An 18347-nucleotide genomic window follows, 5' to 3' on the forward strand; every position below is an offset into this window, starting at 1 on the left:
GTGTTGCAGCATTACGCGCTAGAAGGCTGCAGATCTTCGCTGGTGCTTCTAGATGGTAGCAGCCTGGACACGGTGTGTACGACCCCTCCCACGCGCCGATGAAATGCCCTGTTGTGGCTTCGTCTAGCACATTAGCGACCATGCGAGACTATCAGATGCCCTGGCAGCCATGCATACTCAATGTGCACAGAGCAAAGGCGACAGGTGGGAGCAAAAGAACAAGTGATCATCCATCACGCTCGGTGCAATACTTGCCATCTGCGAACCTTTCTTGCTTCTCCCCAACAGTAACGACTCACCTCATACTTCTTCACAGCAGCCATTTGGACAGGACTTAGAATCTAAACATGCCAGAGCCTATTGCGGTCGTGGGCTCATCCTGCCGATTTCCTGGAGGTGCTTCGTCTCCTTCGAAATTATGGCAACTCTTGAAAAATCCACGCGATGTCCTGTCCGACATTCCAAAAGACCGCCTGGGGCTTGGCGCATTCTACCACGAAGACGGGGAGCATCATGGTTCGACAAACGTTGTTGCTAAGGCCTATCTACTCGAAGAGGACCCCAGACTCTTCGATGGCCCTTTTTTCAACATCAATCCTATGGAGGCAGACGCAATGGATCCACAGCAACGACTTCTACTTGAAAGCGTCTACGAATGCATCGAAAGTGCTGGATATCCACTTGACAAGATGCGAGGCAGCGCGACATCAGTGTATGTTGGCTGCATGACCAACGACTATAGCGATATTCAGGGGCGAGATCTAGAGATCATCAACCGCTATCATGGAACTGGTTCTACGAGAAGCATTCTGTCTAATCGTATCTCCTACGTATTCGATCTTCGAGGCCCGTCTGTGACCATGGACACAGCATGCTCATCATCTCTTGCTGCTCTGCATTTTGCCGTGCAGTCATTACGCAACGGCGAATCGACAAGCTCGATAGTCGGAGGCGTGAATTTGATTTTCGACAGCACATCCTACATATCCGAGTCAAAGCTCCACATGCTATCGCCCACGTCGCGCAGTTCAATGTGGGACGATTCTGCTGACGGTTATGCCCGAGGCGAGGGCGTGTCAGCACTGATGCTCAAAACGCTATCCCAGGCTTTAGCGGACGGCGACCACATCGAATGTATTATCCGAGAGACTGGCATGAACTCGGATGGCAGAACGACAGGAATGACAATGCCCAGCGGTGACGCGCAGGCCACGCTGATCCGTGACACGTACGCTCGTGCCGGGCTCGATCTAAACCTCAAGAGCGACCGACCGCAATACTTCGAAGCGCACGGCACCGGAACCATGGCTGGTGATCCTCAAGAAGCTCGCGGCATCTACAGCGCATTCTTTGGCCATGATTCGGATGACAGCGCAGAGGAAGAAAGTGAAACGAAACTCTTCTGTGGATCAATAAAAACAGTGATCGGGCATTTGGAGGGCTGTGCTGGTCTTGCTGGTCTACTGAAAGCGTCGCTGGCAATTCAAAATGGAGTAATACCACCGAATCTACTCTTCCAGCGTCTGAATCCGGACATAAAACCCTTCTACCACCGTCTCCAGGTTCCCACAGAAGCGCTCCCGTGGCCGTCTGGGACTTCGCCGCGGCGTGCAAGCGTGAACAGCTTTGGCTTCGGAGGGACCAATTGTCACGCAATCATAGAACAATATATTCCCCAAGCTGAGCCTGCAAAGGCAGCTGAGCAGATCTCCATCGTTGACGACTTCTTTGCTGGGCCTCTACTTTTGTCGGCGTACACCGGAAGCGCGCTTGCAGCTAGCATCGAGTCTTTAGCCGATCTGCTCGAAGAAGACGGCAGCGATCCCAGCGTGCAAGATCTTTCCTTCTTTACGCAGACGCGGCGGAGCACGTTTCCACAACGTATCTACTTCCCAGGAAGGTCTCGAACTGCCCTTATCAAGGCCCTGCGGGCCTCCAGCTCCACAGCACCGTCTGAGCTCGGCGTGCGAGCCCCTGTGAGACTCAAGTGGCACACACCCGGAATACTTGGAGTGTTTACCGGGCAAGGCGCGCAGTGGGCCACGATGGGCCGGGACATGGTGAACCGCTGTCACTTGTTCCGGCAAAGTATTGAATCTTGCGAAGCTGCTCTTCAGTCACTACCGGATGGACCAGCGTGGTCATTAAAAGAAGAGCTCCTTCAAGAGCAATCGAGATCCCGACTACACGAAGCAGCACTTTCCCAGCCACTGTGCACAGCCATTCAAATTGCTTTGGTCGATACACTAAAGGCTTCGGGAGTTACCTTCCGTGGCGTTGTCGGACACTCTTCTGGTGAGATTGCGGCGACATATGCTGCTGGTCTACTTTCTGCCGAAGATGCCATGCGAGTCGCGTACTATCGTGGTCTGCATGCTCACTTGGCCCAAGGGAAGAACGGCCAGCGAGGGGCCATGTTGGCTGTCGGTCTGGGCATTGATGATGCAGAGGCCTTCTGCAAGCCCTACGAAGGCCGACTGAGCGTGGCAGCCAGTAATTCTCCTACGTCTACAACTTTGTCCGGTGACGAGGATGTCGTGCAATCGGCCAAGGCCACGCTGGACGAGAAGGGAACGTTCGCAAGGCTGCTGAAGGTCGATACGGCCTACCATTCAAGCCACATGCTGCCTTGTGCCAAACCTTATCTGGAATCACTGAAGGCGTGCAATATAAAAGTGCTACCTCAGAACGAGGAATGCATTTGGATCTCGTCGGTCCACGGTCATGCTGAGATCCTGGACGACGCAGAGGATCTTGAAGTGCTAGCTGATCAGTACTGGGTTGACAACATGTGCCAGCCAGTTCTGTTTTCTGAAGCCATCGAATGCTCGCTCTGGCGTGCCGGTCCCTTCGATCTTGCCATCGAAGTGGGCGCTCATCCAGCACTAAAGGGCCCCGCTACCCAGACGATCACGGCAATATTAGGCGCTAACGCGGCTCTGCCGTACACTGCAACGCTGCAACGAGGTCAGCCCGATGTGCAAGCTTTCTCTGCTTCACTCGGATCGCTTTGGACAACTCTTGGTACCTGGGTAGACTTCAACGGATGGAGAAGAGCATATCTTGGACCGGAGTCAGCACCCGTGGCCGCGGTACCCAAGGGACTTCCAGGCTACAAGTGGTCTCATGATCAAGTCTTCTGGAAAGAGAGCAGAATCTCTGCTAGGTATCGTCTCGCAGAACGGGCGCCGCATGAGCTGCTCGGCAGACGCGCTCCTGACGATTCAGATAATGAGATGCGCTGGCGCAATATTCTGAAGGTCAGCGAACTCCCTTGGACTCGAGGCCACGTCTTCCAGAGAGCAATCCTGTTTCCCACCACGAGCTACATCGCCCTAGCGATCGAAGCTGCCGCAGAAACCGCTGGATTGGATCGAATCAAGCTCATTGAGATCCGCGATCTGGTCATTCCACGCGCTTTGGTGTTAGAAGACAACCATACCGGGGTTGAGACGGTCTTCTCTATGCGCAGACAGCCAAGCTCTGATGCCACATTCATTGAAGCAGAGTTCGCTTGCCACTCTAGCGTCAATGGCGCCGCTCTCGAAAAGAACTGCGGTGGCCGCGTGGTTATTGAATTATTCCCATCCGACGAGAATTCAGACAATGAAGAAGCATCAGTACTGCCAACACGATGTCCTCCACGCTCCGGCACAACGTCAATAGAGGGTGAAGCGTACTACCAGGCCATCCTTAACACTACAGGACTAGACTATACAGGACTCTTCCGAGGCATGAAGCACATTCGTCGCTCAATGGGCTTCTCGAGTGCCGTTGCGTCCTGGCCTGTCGAAGAGGTGGGCAATCGTTATCTTGTTCACCCAGGTTTGTTGGATGTCGCTCTGCAGGCGATATTGGCAGCGTTTGTCAACCCTACTCGCATCCCAATCCGCGGATCACTGTTGCCTTCTGCATTGGCTCGTCTGGTGTTTGATCCGCATACGAGTGCTATCACGGAAGATGACAAAGAGGTAGTCTTCGAATCAGACTGTTTCTTGACAACGAACACAGTTCGGTCTGTAGAGGGCGATATTCATGTGTTCGGGCCATCAGGGAAATGCATGATGCAAGTCGAAGGCTTCAGAATGGACAACTGGACGGAGCCGAGCGCGAAAGAAGATCGCCCGGTATTCTCTCGTCTCGAATACAAACCGGACCTCTTCTATGCGAACGGCAATGATCTTGCTGAACTCACTCCTGATGACGCTGAGCTCAGGTTGATCGAGGCGGTGAATAGAAGTTCCTTCTACTATTTACGCGCGTTCTTCTCTACCGTTACCGAAGCGCAGATGGCAGAATGGACATGGGATCGACAGGCTTTCTGCAAAGCCGCAAAGCAGGTGCTGAAGCTCACGGCGGACGGGAGGCACCCAGTGGCGCGAAAGTCATGGCTGAATGATACCGCAGCGCTCATGGAAGAGTATAAGCAAACACCAGCTCTTCAGAGTCAACCAGACATGAGGGCCATCCATGTCGCAGGGGAGCATCTCGGACAAGTCATGGCTGGCGAGGAGCGTGCTCTCGAAATTTATCTTCGCGAGGGGGTCTGGGCTCCTCTTTACTCACACGGAAGATACCAAGTGCGCCTGAACCGCACCATCGCAGACTTGGTCCGTAGTTTCGCCCACCGCTATCCTCGTGCAAATTTCTTGGAAGTCGGTGCAGGTAGCGCCGGTACTACTGTAGGAATCTTGGATCAGCTTGGAGATGCTCTTGGTCAATACACTTTCACGGACATCTCCGCCGGCTTTTTCGAAAAGTCCCGGGAGCGATTGGCAAAGACCGAAGCTGCTGCAGCAGATCGAGTTGTCTACAAGGTTCTTGACCTCGAACGCGACCCTCAGGAGCAAGGTTTCGAGCCGGAGTCTCAAGATGTTATCATCGCAGCAAACGTCTTGCACGCGACAGCAGATCTGAAGAAGTCCGTGGAAAGCGTTCGTCGCCTTCTGAAGCCAGGAGGATACTTGTTCATGCTTGAGGTCACAGGCGAGTACCTCGAAGGCTTGCTACTCATGGGTCCACTCGAGGGTTGGTGGCTTGGAAATCGTGAAGGTAAAGCTAGTCAACCTGGTCTCACACTCTCTGGCTGGGACGATCTTCTGCGCGAGACGGGATTCACTGGAGTCGACAAGCACCAGAGCGACATTCCCGATTCTGCTACACATGCCGTCTCCGTTGTCGTGTCGCAAGCCACGGACACACGCATCGAAATGCTTCGAGAACCACTTGAATACCTGGATGAGCTACCTGTCAGTGATCAAGTGCTGATCATCGGCGGAGAGTCACTGGCAATGTCGAAGACCATTCGAAGCATTTCTCAGCAGGTGTCGCGTTTTGCTGGACGCGTTCAGGTCGTTCAAAGCGTCGACAAGATTGACCCAGATGTCCACACATCAGCTCCTACGGCAGTCATCGCGCTGTGCGAGCTGGAACGACCATTCTTTGCCGATCCAGTCACCGAGTCACGTTTGAAGAAGCTTCAGTCCCTCTTTGCCCACGCAACGGATGTGTTGTGGGTCACGACCGGACATCTAGACGACAATGATCCTTCGTCAGCCATGATGATAGGCCTGTGCCGCACAATGGTCGTCGAGCTGGAGCACCTCAACTTGCAATTCTTGAACACTATCACGAAAGGCACCAGGGCATCCGATGCCCGCCTCATCGTTGAGGCTTTCATACGCCTCAAATTGAGTGCCTCGGATTCCTTCGCCGCTTCGCCAATCCTTTGGTCGAACGAGCCCGAGTTGACAGTGTCGTCAGAAGAAGAAGTTCTGATCCCGCGTCTTCTGCCTGACGTGGAGCGCAACGACCGGCACAACTCCGCCGCGCGGCACATCACCAAAGCAGTGACTTCAGTCGGTGTGGACAGTCCGCAGTACACGGCTGTGGCACATACCGGTCAACTTAGAATCGAAGAAGATGCACCCTGGCTACTGCCTGCAAAGCGGCAAGCTTTGGCGCCTGCAGATGCTGTCACGATCCAGACCAGCCTCTCAGTGACAGTGCCCGGGTCGGCCTCCGCCGTCCTGATCACGGGCTATGATCAACAAGGTAAACCTGTTCTTGCTCTCGTCAGTTCGCACAGTACCCAGCTTGCGGTACCTGCTGCGTCCGTCCTTTATCTCAAATCAGAGCGACCATATACTGCCAAGCAGCTGCGAACTTGTGCTCAACTCATCTTGGCTCAGCACGTACTTGCGGCTGTTTCAACTGGCAGGTCCAAGAAGGAGTCCAAGGTCATCATACACGGTGCTTCTGCAGCTCTGGCCGATGCCATCAAACATCTAGCTGCAGAGCAGCAGAATCTGGTTTTCACTGAGTCAACATCCAGCGCTAAAACCGACATTCCAAGCGCCGTTCGTCTGCATCCGCGGTCGTCTAACTACATCATACAACGAGCACTACCACCCAACGTTGGCTTCGTCGTGGACCTTACTAAAGGCGAAGCTGTGGGTTCTAAGCTAACTTCCATCTTTCCTGGCGCTGCACTGGATTTGGACAAGCTCGTTCTCGAAGGCAAAGCTCTGCTCCTCTCAGACTTGGAGAGCTCGTTCGAGCAGGTCCTAGCCGCGGACGTTCTCACAACAGAAGAAGCAGAAGCCAGTGTACCGGCACACCTCTTAAGCAATGCACCAGCTTCCTCCCTCGACTACCCTGCTGTGGTGGACTGGTCGATCGATACCGAACATCCTTTGCAAGTCACAGTGAAACCTATCAACGGCCGTGGACTCTTCTCGTCTGACAAATCGTACCTTATGGTCAGCTTGGTATCGACTCTGGGTCGTTCGATCTGCAGATGGATGATCGAAAATGGTGCACGACACATTGCCTTGGCAAGTCGTAGTCCCAAGGTCGACCCTCAGTGGCTCGAAGAGATGGCTCAACTGGGAGCCAATGTGCGTGTTTACAGAATGGATGTTTCTGACAGGGAGTCGGTTCGAAGCACAGTCGCTACGATGCGCTCTGAAATGCCACCGATTGCAGGAGTGGCGAATGCTGCTCTTGTGCTTCGAGACCGCCTCTTCCTTGACATGGAATTGGCAGATATGACCGAGGTACTTGCGCCAAAGGTTGATGGGTCTTTCAACTTGCATGAGGAGTTCGATGACCGTACGCTGGACTTCTTCATTCTGTTCTCGACTCTGTCTTGCGTCATTGGCAATGCAGGTCAGTCCAACTACGATGCTGCATCTCTCTATCAAGTCATGCTGGCGAAACAACGCCGTCAGAAGGGACTTCCAGCGTCCGTCATGGAAGTCGGATGTGTGGCAGACGTGGGATACGTTGCCGAGCGCGGCCAATCACTGTTTGACAAACTTGCGCGCACCATGAAGCTGCCTTTATCTGAGGCTGATGTGCATCAGCTCTTCGCTGAAGCGGTAGCAGCAAGTCCGGTGCGTGAAGGAGAAGTTGTTGATTCCACAACTGCCGAGATTGTCTCGGGTATGGGCTATTATAACTACACTCCTAACACTCCCTTCGAAGCACACCCTCCGTGGTTCAATAACCGGCTTGCGGCTCACTACGTGGGAGAAGAACGAGGGTCCAACGTCGTGACAAGTGGAGCAGATGGTGATAATTTATCCGTTGCTGCTCAACTCGATGCTACTACAACTGAGGGTGCGGCGGCTGCTGTTCTCACTCGAGCCTTGGCAGCCAGAGTGGAGACTATGCTGCAGATGGCCAGCGGCAACTTCAAGGTTGACGCTTCTTTGCTTGATGTGGGCATAGATTCACTTCTGGCAGTCGAGCTGCGCACCTGGTTCTTGAAGGAAGTGCATGTCGATGTTCCTGTCCTCAAGATCTTGGGCGGAGACAGTGGCGAGGCCATTTGTGCCTTTGCCGCCAGTCAATATTTGGCAGAGAAGAGCAAGACAGCCAAGGAAGCGCCATCTGCCGCTGGCAAAGATGATTCAGCTTCACCCGAAACGGACTTGCAGAAGGATGATGCGGCGAGCGTATCAGGATCAGACGAGAAACAGTCAGGCTCATCGAGCTCAAGTGACGCTGGCGATTCTGCTATGGCCACCAGCGTGAGCACGATGGGAGCGGAAGAAAAGGAAGACACAAACCCTCCGCAAACACTGCGAGATACTGCGCCCATGACGCACGCTCAGGCAAGGTGAGTCTTGTCCTGTCGTCGGCCGATAGCTTACGAGAATTACAATAAAATCTCCCTTGCTGACCAAATACTCCTCAATGCTGTAGAATGTGGATTGCCGATCATGTTTCATCCAATCAGATCCAAAACAACAACGTACTAATTTACGATCTGACCGGGTTTGTTAATGTGACTCGCCTTCGTCGTGCAGTTGCCACCGTCGTTGCCCATCACTCAGGACTTCATACCTGTTTCTTCCAGGACGCAACAAATACCCCTCTACAAGGCCGTTTGGAAACACCTCTGGACTGCTTCAAGCATATTTCGTCGTCGAAGGACGGCAAGACCAATGACGAGCTGATATGCCAAGTGGAAAGAGAGTTGAGCACGCGAAAATGGCGACTGCAACGCGGCGAAGCTCTCGAGGTCGTCTTGGTATCTCATGCGAGCGACAAGCATACTTTGCTGATCGGGTACCATCACATCGCAATGGATGGCACAGCCTGGCGCACATTCTTCAGGGACTTGCATATGGCATACCAGGGAATATCGTTTCAGTCTTCCGGCAAGTCTTTAGCCGAAATCGCTGCAAGTCAAGCCCGACGTGCTGTTGATGGGTCGACCGCATTCTGGAAACAACTGCTGTCGCCGGTCCCGGAATCATTGCCACTTCTACCATTTGCCTCGACCAAGAGTCGCCCTCATCTTGACGGTTTCAAAAACTACACAAGCACTACAGAACTGGCTGGACCGGTCGTGGAACGTATCAACGGCATCAGCCGGTCTCTGGGCGTTACTGCAGTCAACTTCTACTTGGCTGCTGTTCAATGCCTCCTAGCACGCCTCACACATACTCCAGATATCTGCATTGGAGTTACGGACTCTGGTCGCGATGCGGAGACAGCTGAGACCGTTGGCTTCTTCCTCAATCTATTGCCATTCCGACTGGGCAAAACAGACTCGGAATCATTCGCGGAACTGATCCAACAAGTCAACAGCACATACCGCGAAGCACGCAAGCACTCAAGCGTGCCATTCGATGAGATACTGGAAGGTGCGGGTGTCAGTCGTGATCCCACATGCACACCACTGTTCCAGGTCGGCTTTGATATTCGTCCAGGGCAATCCGCTGAGATTCCCCTTGGCAACTGCAAATTGAGCATTCGTGATGCAGTTGACTCCGTTCTACCTTACGACATCACCTTCTGTGTGGTGCCAATGCCTACCACTGGCCCATCCTATGTGCAAGTTCATACTCGAACGGATTTGTACTCGCCAGAGGCCACGGAGTTGCTTGCGCATATGTATATCACACTCCTAGAGAGCGTGGTCCGAGAATCCGCTGTCAGCAGTCCGATCGAACGACTTCAGATCTATCCTAGTGCAGGCATCCAGAAAGCTCTCGACTTTGGAAGCCCCAAGGCTACGACTTTCGATGGTTGGCCATCGACGATCACTGCAAGATTCGACCAAATTGCCAGCGACCATGCGACCACGACTGCGATTAGGGATGCTTCTGGCTTTTTGAGCTATTCAGAGCTGTCGATGGTCATCGGACGCTTGTCGAAGCGCCTGTTGCCTCACAAGGGGCAACGAATCGCGGTTCTGTGTGAGCCCCAGCGAGAGTGGATCATTGGCATGCTCGCTATCTTCAGGATCGGAGCAACATTCATCTCACTGGACGCAACACTACCTCCTGCACGACTTGTCGCCATGATCAACGCAAGTGAGGCGAGCATCGTTCTCTGTCATGCTGCCACTAAATCTCTGAGCTCTAAGATCGTCTCCGAATCTGGATCCGCAGCTGAGGTTTTGTGCTTCGAAGACATAGATCCGGACGCTAGCGAGGCCGTTGGAGTAGAAAATCTGGAGGACCCTACCAAAGCGTCACTGATACTCTGCACCAGTGGTACAACAGGTGTTCCCAAAGCTATCCTACTCTCATCACGCGGTTTCCTCAATTTCCTTGGCAACCAAGCCGAGATACATGGCGTGCAAGAAGGCGAGGTTATCCTGCAAAAGGCGAACTTAGGCTTCGACATGGCTATTGCTGAGGCTCTACTTGCTCTAGCACATGGAGGTACTCTGATCATTGCCCCGCAAGCGAGTCGTGGAGACCCCGTCGCTTTGACAGACTTGATGGTTCGCGAGAACGTGAGCCTTACTTTCGCCTGTCCTACCGAGTATCTCATGTGGCTCCATTATAGCAAAGACAAGCTTTCTGACTTGACACGTTGGCGTTTGGCGCATTGTGGTGGAGAAAAGGTGCCCGAGGCTCTTCGCAGGGAAATGCAAAATCATCCTTGCAGTCCAGTATTCGCGGATGCGTATGGACCTACTGAAATTTCAATTTGCGTCACAATGGAGCATGACGAAAGAGATGATATCCAGGATCCAATGACGCTAGGCGCGACCTCAGTTGGGCGACCTCTTGCCAATGTTGGAGCTTTCATTCTGGATCCTTATGGCCACCTTTGTCCACCTGGTGTTCCCGGAGAGATTTGCGTCACTGGGCCGGGAGTCGCGCTCGGCTACGTTGATGCTGATGCGACTGCCAGATCGTTCATTGAGAACTTCAAGATTCAAGATGGCAACGGATCCACACGTTGTGAAGGAAGAATGTACAGAACTGGAGACCGAGGCGTCTGGAGGGCAAACGGCACCCTTGGCTACCTGGGCAGGATGGTTGACGACACTGTTGTCAAGATTCGTGGGCAGAGAACCGACCTTACAGATGTTGAGAACGCGATTCTGTCTCATGGTGCTCACATGGTATCCGACGTTGCGGTAACGTTCCATCAGGAGAACGATGATACATTCCTCGTCGCCCACGTGGTTCCCAACGAACAGAACGACCAGCTCCCTGCTAATGATGATGGCAATGAGAGTTCGAAGGACAACGATGGTGAGCTTGAGGCATCAATGGAGACTTTCATGCAACGTTTGCCCCTGCCACGACACATGAAGCCAAGCCGGGTTGTCGTGCTCCCAAGAATACCCATGACTTCCAATGCTAAAATTGATCGTCGAAAGCTGGCTCAGACTCACCTGCCGCCAAGATCTATCATTTCCGATCACGATAGAGGTGCATCCAAGTTCACAACTCTGAAGGAAGTGGAGCTGCATCTACTATGGAAGCGTGTCCTTGATCGCGCCGACATTCCACGTCGGCCCGATGTGGACTTCTGGGCTATGGGAGGATCATCGCTGCATCTAGTGAAGCTACAGGCAGCTATCCGCACGGATATGTTTGTCGACTTGTCGATTCGCGATATGTTCATGCATAGCACAATTGGAAGCATGGCAGAGTTGATTTCCGATCGAATCTCAGACCTGCCTGCTCGAGGAGCAATTAATTGGGACCAGGAGACGAGACTACCTGATGACTTGAAGTTGGCTTTACGCGCATCGAGTCCAGATCAAACGGCTCCGGCGAACGTTGCGTCATGCAAGGAGGTTCTCCTCACTGGCGCGGACAGCTTTCTGGGTGGCAATATACTGCAGTCATTGCTGCGCAACCCATCGATTCGCCGGGTCCACTGCCTTGCTGTGCCGTCTCCGAACAAATTGCCCGCAGGGACTGATGTCTCACGCGTCGTCATCTACGAGGGCAGTAACCTCCATCAAAAGAACTTCGGACTAAGCGAGGAAACGACCACGAGTCTCCTGGAAAGCGTTGATCGAATCATAATAGCAGGAAGCCACGGTCATTGCCTACACAACTACGCCTCTCTCCGACAAACGAATGTTGCGAGCACCAGAACTCTCGCAACCTGGGCGTCTCGTCGTCGATTGCCGATTCACTTCGTTTCTTCCAATCGAGTGACGCTTCTCGCCAAAGACGCGCACGCCGCGCTTCCACCAGTCAGCGTCAAGACGCATCCCCCGAAGAACGATGGATCTGAAGGATTGACGGCATCGAAATGGGCAGGCGAGGTCTTCCTCGAAAACCTTGCAGACGAAGCCAGCAAAATCGGAGGCGGTTTCTCCATCACTATTCATCGTCCCTGCTCAGTAGTAGGCGATCAAGCACCCTCAGACGATGCTCTCAACTCCATTCTGAGGTTCTCAGCCCTCATGAGCGCGGTTCCGCAAGTGTCCAAACTACCCGTTGCTGGCTTCTTTGACTTCGCATCAGTGGAGCAAGTTGCCGCAAGCATTGCTGAAGCCGCTGTCCAGAAAGAACAGCCACCACATCTCCGCTTCCGCCATCACAGCGGAGGTGTGGAGGTACGGCCGGCCGAGCTGAAAGAATATATGGAGAAGGTGTACGGTAAAGAGTTCGAGGAGCTCGAGCTCGAGCAATGGATTGTGAAGGCCTCGGAGTTGGGTATTGAGCCTATGATCGCGATTTACTTACGCGCTGTCTTCTCGAGCGGGCAGCAATTGATTTTCCCTTTCATGGGAACGCCGGCATCAGAAACCGACGCATAGTCTGTCAAGAAGAATAGTGACCATGATTCAACAACCATGCACAACGTCTACCAGCTCCCACTCCTCCTCAACAGAACTTCGCCGCCCTCGGTACTACTGTATCCAGCAACACTCGGCTTCAAAATTCCCTCCTTAACGAGGTCCTGCACAAGCCCGTATATCATCCCATCACACCCCTTCGCGGCCATAATGTCAACTGTCACAGGCAAAACTTCCTCATGCTGTGTGATATTACTGTAGTACTTCGCTGAGCCTATAGGCACCACGAAATCCGGCCCTCCCCAGAACGGCGACGCGCGACTGATAATGTTCCCGCCCAATGGCACAGTCGGCGGATCTTGATATTCATTCCTGTAGTTGACAGTGGCTTGAGAACCGACGTAAAGTAGAAGAGAGTCACTGCAGGTCTGTTTGTTTGGCACGAGGACGTGGTCTGAGAACCAATCTGCAAAGAGAGTGCGGTTGGCATTGGCTTCCTCAACGGCGGTCTCGAGCAAGGAGTCGCCCCAGGTCCATCGGACCAAAGGTGCGGGGTCGATGAACGGACGACGGCCGTCGTGAGCGGCAGCGTAGTCTGCGAAGAATGGATCGCGGATGAGAGAGGCTTGGCGTTTGGCGATGAGGGTGCCGTAGGTGAGATATGTCAGGTCTGATAGAGTAGTATCGAGGTCGCTTGTGACATTCCATGGAGCTTCAATGTTGTATTCTGCAACATCAGCGCCGAGGAAGCCGCTGACTTTGTTCAGAAAGTCCAAAAGTAGATCATCGCCGCTGGAAGTTACGTTCTGCGGAAATCCGTATGCTTTGATCTGTTTTGGATAAGAGTGCGAGATGGTGATGTTTGACAAATACAGAGCTTGAGCTGCTTCGGTCCATAGGATGGGATCTGTTGTTAGAAGACCAGCGGTATCTAGTTCGGGCGCTAGAGGCATCGTGTTCTCCAGCGAGACAAGATCGTGTGATGGTCGATTGCCGTACAGACCCTGTCTCTGAGATGGGCCACGAACAGATCCGCCTGTGTCGCTACCGAGAGTGAGATCCAGCCAAGGATAAGATGCAGCACCAGCTCCAAGGCCGGAAGAGGAAGACGAAGGATCTTGATACCCATCACCTCGAGGGTTGAAAGGACTATGATAGTCGACCCAGTCCTGAAGGAGAATACATGTCAGAAACCAACTCTATCCCACAAATTGCGTCGGTAACCCATCTATACTTACAGCTGTTGCCTCTTCTCCATTCGCAAATTGAGAAGTAATCATTTTGCCCACAATGACAGCACCGGCGTCGATAAGTCGTTTCACGGGCGTAGCATGCTCAATAGCCGGGCCATAGAGATGGTACCAGGCACGATTGCCATTTCCAGTTCGCAGCCCTGCAATATCGTAAATGTCCTTGATGCCAAGACGTACACCTGCGAGAGGTTTTTCGGCAGATTTGGTGTAGTAAAGTCTGGAAGGAACGGCTATAGCCAAGGACTGTCCAGGCAGGCTAGCTGGCAGGACATCGAAAGAGCCGTCTCGGTTGGCAATGACTGACTCGGTGAAGGCACCAGCGAAGTCGCTGTACAGTCTCCAGGCTTGGTAGACTTGACCTGTGGAAGAGAGAAAGTAGGGCCCGGGAGGTATGATTGTGGCGTTCTTCACGTAGCTGCTGAAAACATGGGTGGTTGCGTTCGTGGAATTGCTGTATTCGGGAACGCTGTACCCTCGCGGTCGGGGGGCAACGTATTGTAGGTAGATATTGCCGAGGAAGCCATCTGTGAAAACGTCGTCTGAGGCCCCGTAATTCGCTATAGCCGCATGCAAGCTTTGACTGGTGAAAGCTGTGTCGTTGACAGTGACCACGGTCAGAGGTGTAAGACCTCCGGATCTCGCTGCTTCGGCGCGAATAGAGTTGGGTGCGTGAATCAAAGTCACTGGCTCGGCAGGTAGGTAATAATCGATGCCATCTAGGTGAACAGTCTGACCCGTGGCCTTGAATTCAAAAGAGTGAACCGGTCGTGATATCAGCGAGAGACCGATCACCGCTAGCGAGAAGAGCATTATGAAAAATGCCGGAACCAACTGTGTCCATCGTGAGCATGACAGTGGGCATTGACTTTATATCTCAAGCATTGGATGTCATTGACACCAGAGAATCTATTCTATTCTAGTCAGTATCTCCGCCGGATGGCGAGCTTGAAGGCCACGGGCGTCGGATGCAAGCTACGCATATTTGGCAGAGATAGCATTAATAACAGATCATTCAAGCGCTCAATTACCGCAGAGGTTCAAAGGCTATCTGTTCTCGATAGCAGCTTGTCGTGGCTGAGCAGCAAATACTCGATGCGCCGCCAGCTCAGCCTATCTCGGCCAGATGGTGACGATAAGGATCTTGATGTGGGTCGGTGACATTCGGCGTCTCGGGATGCTAAGAAGAACATGTTACGAGGCAGCGGATTCCTGGCACTCTACAAGCGGCGGCATTTAACTTGATACAAGTATGGCGCATGGTTCTATGCGTGCAGCTCAAAATCGGCTTGTGGCGTTCACCAGCACACAGCCGGCCATCTTGCAAATTGCAAAGACAACAAGTTAAGACAGGGACTTCAAATGGACGTGAACTGAGGCGCTTGCGGTTTGTTGTCGCGATAAAGGTATTTTCTGACCAAGCAAGCGTTGCAAACTATCGATCGTTTCGTTGGCGCCAAGTACTGATGAGCTTTAATCTCCAGCGCCAGTGATGAGGATCGCACTTCCCATTCTCAATCCGCGCTCTATGCTGTAATGTGCGCCAAAAAGTGACGCCTAGCGTTGCCCATCGTTTGCAAATCCGGCCACAGAATTCAAATGTCCATCGAAGTGATCTCCTCAGAGACGCCGATTTCTTTTGCTTTGACAACCATCTCCACCATCGCCTGGACCTTCACCAGCCTCTCAGGAATGCCTGATGTTGCAAGTTTGATCTTGGTATTGCCTAGCCTAGTATCCTCGAGATCTGTTTGAGAATGTCTGGCGGATCCTAGGCTCGTATCCAGGACGGGACTGTCCAGTATTGTGCATTGCACAGCGGTGACTCGATGGTTCCCAGCCGCCACATTCTGTGCGAGAATGTCGGAAATGCTTGCGTGGGCTTTTGTCGATAATGCGGGATAGGCATTAGTGTAGCGTGACCTGCTTGTCGCGAATGAACGAGTGGTGTGTCTGGCGTTGTTGACAAGTGCTCTGCTGAGCTGCTTCATGCTGGCTTCGACCAGCGAGCACGATGATGTAAATGCCATTTCGGATCACTGGTTGCAATGATCTTCGTCAGAAGAAATGCACATAGAGGCTCTGTCTCAGCGGAAACAGCTGCATGTATAGTGTTTCGACTGCAATCACGAGATGGCGAGAGCAACTGCCTCCGATGTGCTCCGCATAAACTCCGACACAGCCGCTGGCCTATGAGCGACATGCAGGGGCATCGCTCCACAACGATGAGGAACATGCGGGGGCGGCAGTGAATCAGCGGCAATTGCAGCTCGGAGTATGTGGGTAGAGCCATGAAATCATTATTGAAGCAGAGCGCTCTTTCTTGTTGCGCTGTCTCTTCTACCTTCCTCAGCTATTCCGGATCCTCAAAGATGGTTGATAGCTCGCCGTCGCTCGAAATGCTCTCTCTCCTTCGCCATTATGCTTGCGATGAAGTCGAGATAAAACTTCCTGGAGCCTTGGAGACCAGTGGCTTGCTGGAAATATCCCTCGTGCGTGCTTCGCACGTGCTAGCGAGAGCATGCCAGCATCTTTCTACATGAAGTGCACCGACGTGCGGGAGACTGGCAATTCCACGGCAATATGTGCAATTGTATCTGCCTAAGCAGTGCTGCAGTGTTTCCCCTTTCTGGCGCGGTTGGGGATTAGCATCAAGCTGTTCAAGGAGGCTCCTGTGTCGTCACCTGCAGCTCGTGTAGTTCGTCCTGAACGGGAGGCAGAGGCTTGTTTCAACCCGACTCGAGCACATCAACCATACCCAATGTGCGGTGAGCAGCTGTGGCCCAATCGGCCGCTTGCCTGACCTTAGCCTTGATTTTGTGTATCAAAGCAACGACATCCTTCTCGCTGCCATCATCCATCTGCCAATCGCCAAGCTTGTGACTATAAAGATCCAAGATGACCAGCAGAACATCGTACATCAGATTGATGTATTGTGGATGACCGACATATCTGTGCACCATGGTCATGATGGGGAGGAGCCGGTATGCCGAACGTTCGGCCAATGCCGTACGCAGTGCACTCCGATGTCTCAAGACTGTGATCAAGGTCATGAGCTCGTCTCTACTGTGTTGTTTAGAGCCGGACACCGGCAGGATCTCATCCAGTGCTTTCGCATATTCACCTGCACGCAAGTTCTTTTGCCAGGACTTCAGCTTCTTTTGGCGCGGGCGGTCGTTGCCAGTGATGACAATGTCGGCGCCCTCGCCTTTGAAATCTTTGCCTCGATCGCGCGCCCGAATGCCCTGTCGCATATCCTTCTTTTTTTGTTTCCGCTCGTATTCGTCCGCCTCGCCTGCCACCAAAGCCGCCATCTTCTTTTCTCTCTCTCGCACCTTCGCCTTTTCCGCGCCTGCCAATCGTGTTCGGAGTGACAGCAGGCCGCTTTGAAGTCCGACTGCCAGATGCCTATCGTCTCGTTCGCCATCGCTATTAGCTGCTCCCGGCACAACCGCCAGACTCAGAATGGGCGACGGGTATTTGAAAGCGGCGACGACCTCCCAGCTGGCGGTGTTGTGCACTTTGACATGGCCATCCAACGCTCCGGTCAATATGCGCGTCCCGTTCTGCGCCGAAGAAAGTGCCATGACATCCTTTTGGTGGGAACGAATCACATGCTCAGCCTGTCCCGCTACCAGATTGACGATGGAGACTTCATTGCCCGCCGCGACTGCTAGACTTGCGCTGTTGAGGGAGAGTATATCCTCGACCTTGTTGCCAAACTTGAAGGTCAAGGCCGATCGCCCGCCGTTCTGTCTCGTGTCCCAAATACGCACTGTCTGGTCGTAGCTGCCACTGACGAGCATATTTCCGCCATGGCCTGGCAAGTAGCCGCCAGTGCGCACATAGTCATCGTGTCCAATTCCAGTCCACTTTGCAGCGTCTTCAGTCAAGTCCCATACGCGCACCGTTCGGTCGTCGCTGCAACTCATCAAGTCTGTGAGCACGCTTGGGCTCCACCGCACGATATGCACAGGTTGCTTGTGTGCATGCTCGCCCCGCCATTGTCTCAGGATAGCGCGTGATCCTGTATCGAAGGCCTGTATGATGCCACTGTCGCCTCCCGCAAGCACAATGCGGCCGTCGCGCCTCAGAACACCTGATCGCGCTGTGTCGTCCACGCCGAATCTGCTGATTGTCTTGACCAATTTTCTCGTCTTAGTGCTGTACGTCTGTACTCTGCTACCACTCGTGATTGCAAAAGTGTCTGCTTGCGAGCCTGAAGGGTTGTAGTCGGGAACGGTGATGGACGTGATACCGGCGTTGTGAGGCGATGGGAGCAGAAGCTGATTCTTGAATGTCTTCCAATATGTTGTGTCGACCGTCTCTGGCGCTGGACCCGGAGCCGATCGTATGGGTGCAACGGGTTTCACCTCGGCGGCCATGACTGCTACAACTTGGTATGGTCGTGTGCTATCGCATCATGCAGTTGCACAAATCGACGTTCGAAGCTTCCGCTGGCATACTTTTTTGCTAGCGGTTCGGATACCGGCAACGCTAGTCATGCCAGCCCTTCTTGGGCTTGGCAGGGCTCTCGTCGCGAGATCAAGCGCAACGCGTCCACCTTCACCTTCACCATC

The 18347-nt window shown here is 53.2% G+C and overlaps 4 protein-coding genes across 4 annotated transcripts; 1 reads left to right on the forward strand and 3 right to left on the reverse strand.

Moving 5' to 3' along the window:
* Positions 1 to 347: 347 nt before the first annotated feature.
* On the forward strand, positions 348 to 12538 carry RHO25_008788 (uncharacterized protein; the record flags this gene model as incomplete). Its single annotated transcript, XM_023604592.2, has 2 exons — positions 348 to 8125; positions 8212 to 12538. The coding sequence occupies 2 exons, from the start codon at positions 348 to 350 to the stop codon at positions 12536 to 12538; spliced, it is 12105 nt and encodes a 4034-aa protein (XP_023460506.1).
* Positions 12539 to 12585: 47 nt separating this feature from the next.
* Positions 12586 to 14580, reverse strand: RHO25_008789 (uncharacterized protein; the record flags this gene model as incomplete). Its single annotated transcript, XM_023604593.2, has 2 exons — positions 12586 to 13686; positions 13756 to 14580. 2 exons carry the CDS (start codon positions 14578 to 14580, stop codon positions 12586 to 12588), a joined length of 1926 nt encoding a protein of 641 aa, XP_023460507.2.
* Positions 14581 to 15362: 782 nt separating this feature from the next.
* RHO25_008790 (uncharacterized protein) lies at positions 15363 to 15758 on the reverse strand (the record flags this gene model as incomplete). The annotated part of the gene is made up of 1 exon (XM_023604594.2): positions 15363 to 15758. One exon carries the CDS (start codon positions 15756 to 15758, stop codon positions 15363 to 15365), a length of 396 nt encoding a protein of 131 aa, XP_023460508.2.
* A 738-nt stretch (positions 15759 to 16496) lies between these two features.
* RHO25_008791 (uncharacterized protein) lies at positions 16497 to 18152 on the reverse strand (the record flags this gene model as incomplete). The annotated part of the gene is made up of 1 exon (XM_023604595.2): positions 16497 to 18152. One exon carries the CDS (start codon positions 18150 to 18152, stop codon positions 16497 to 16499), a length of 1656 nt encoding a protein of 551 aa, XP_023460656.1.
* Positions 18153 to 18347: the final 195 nt, after the last annotated feature.

Source organism: Cercospora beticola, chromosome 5 (genome assembly GCF_033473495.1).
Source record: "Cercospora beticola chromosome 5, complete sequence".
Taxonomy (NCBI): domain Eukaryota; kingdom Fungi; phylum Ascomycota; class Dothideomycetes; order Mycosphaerellales; family Mycosphaerellaceae; genus Cercospora; species Cercospora beticola.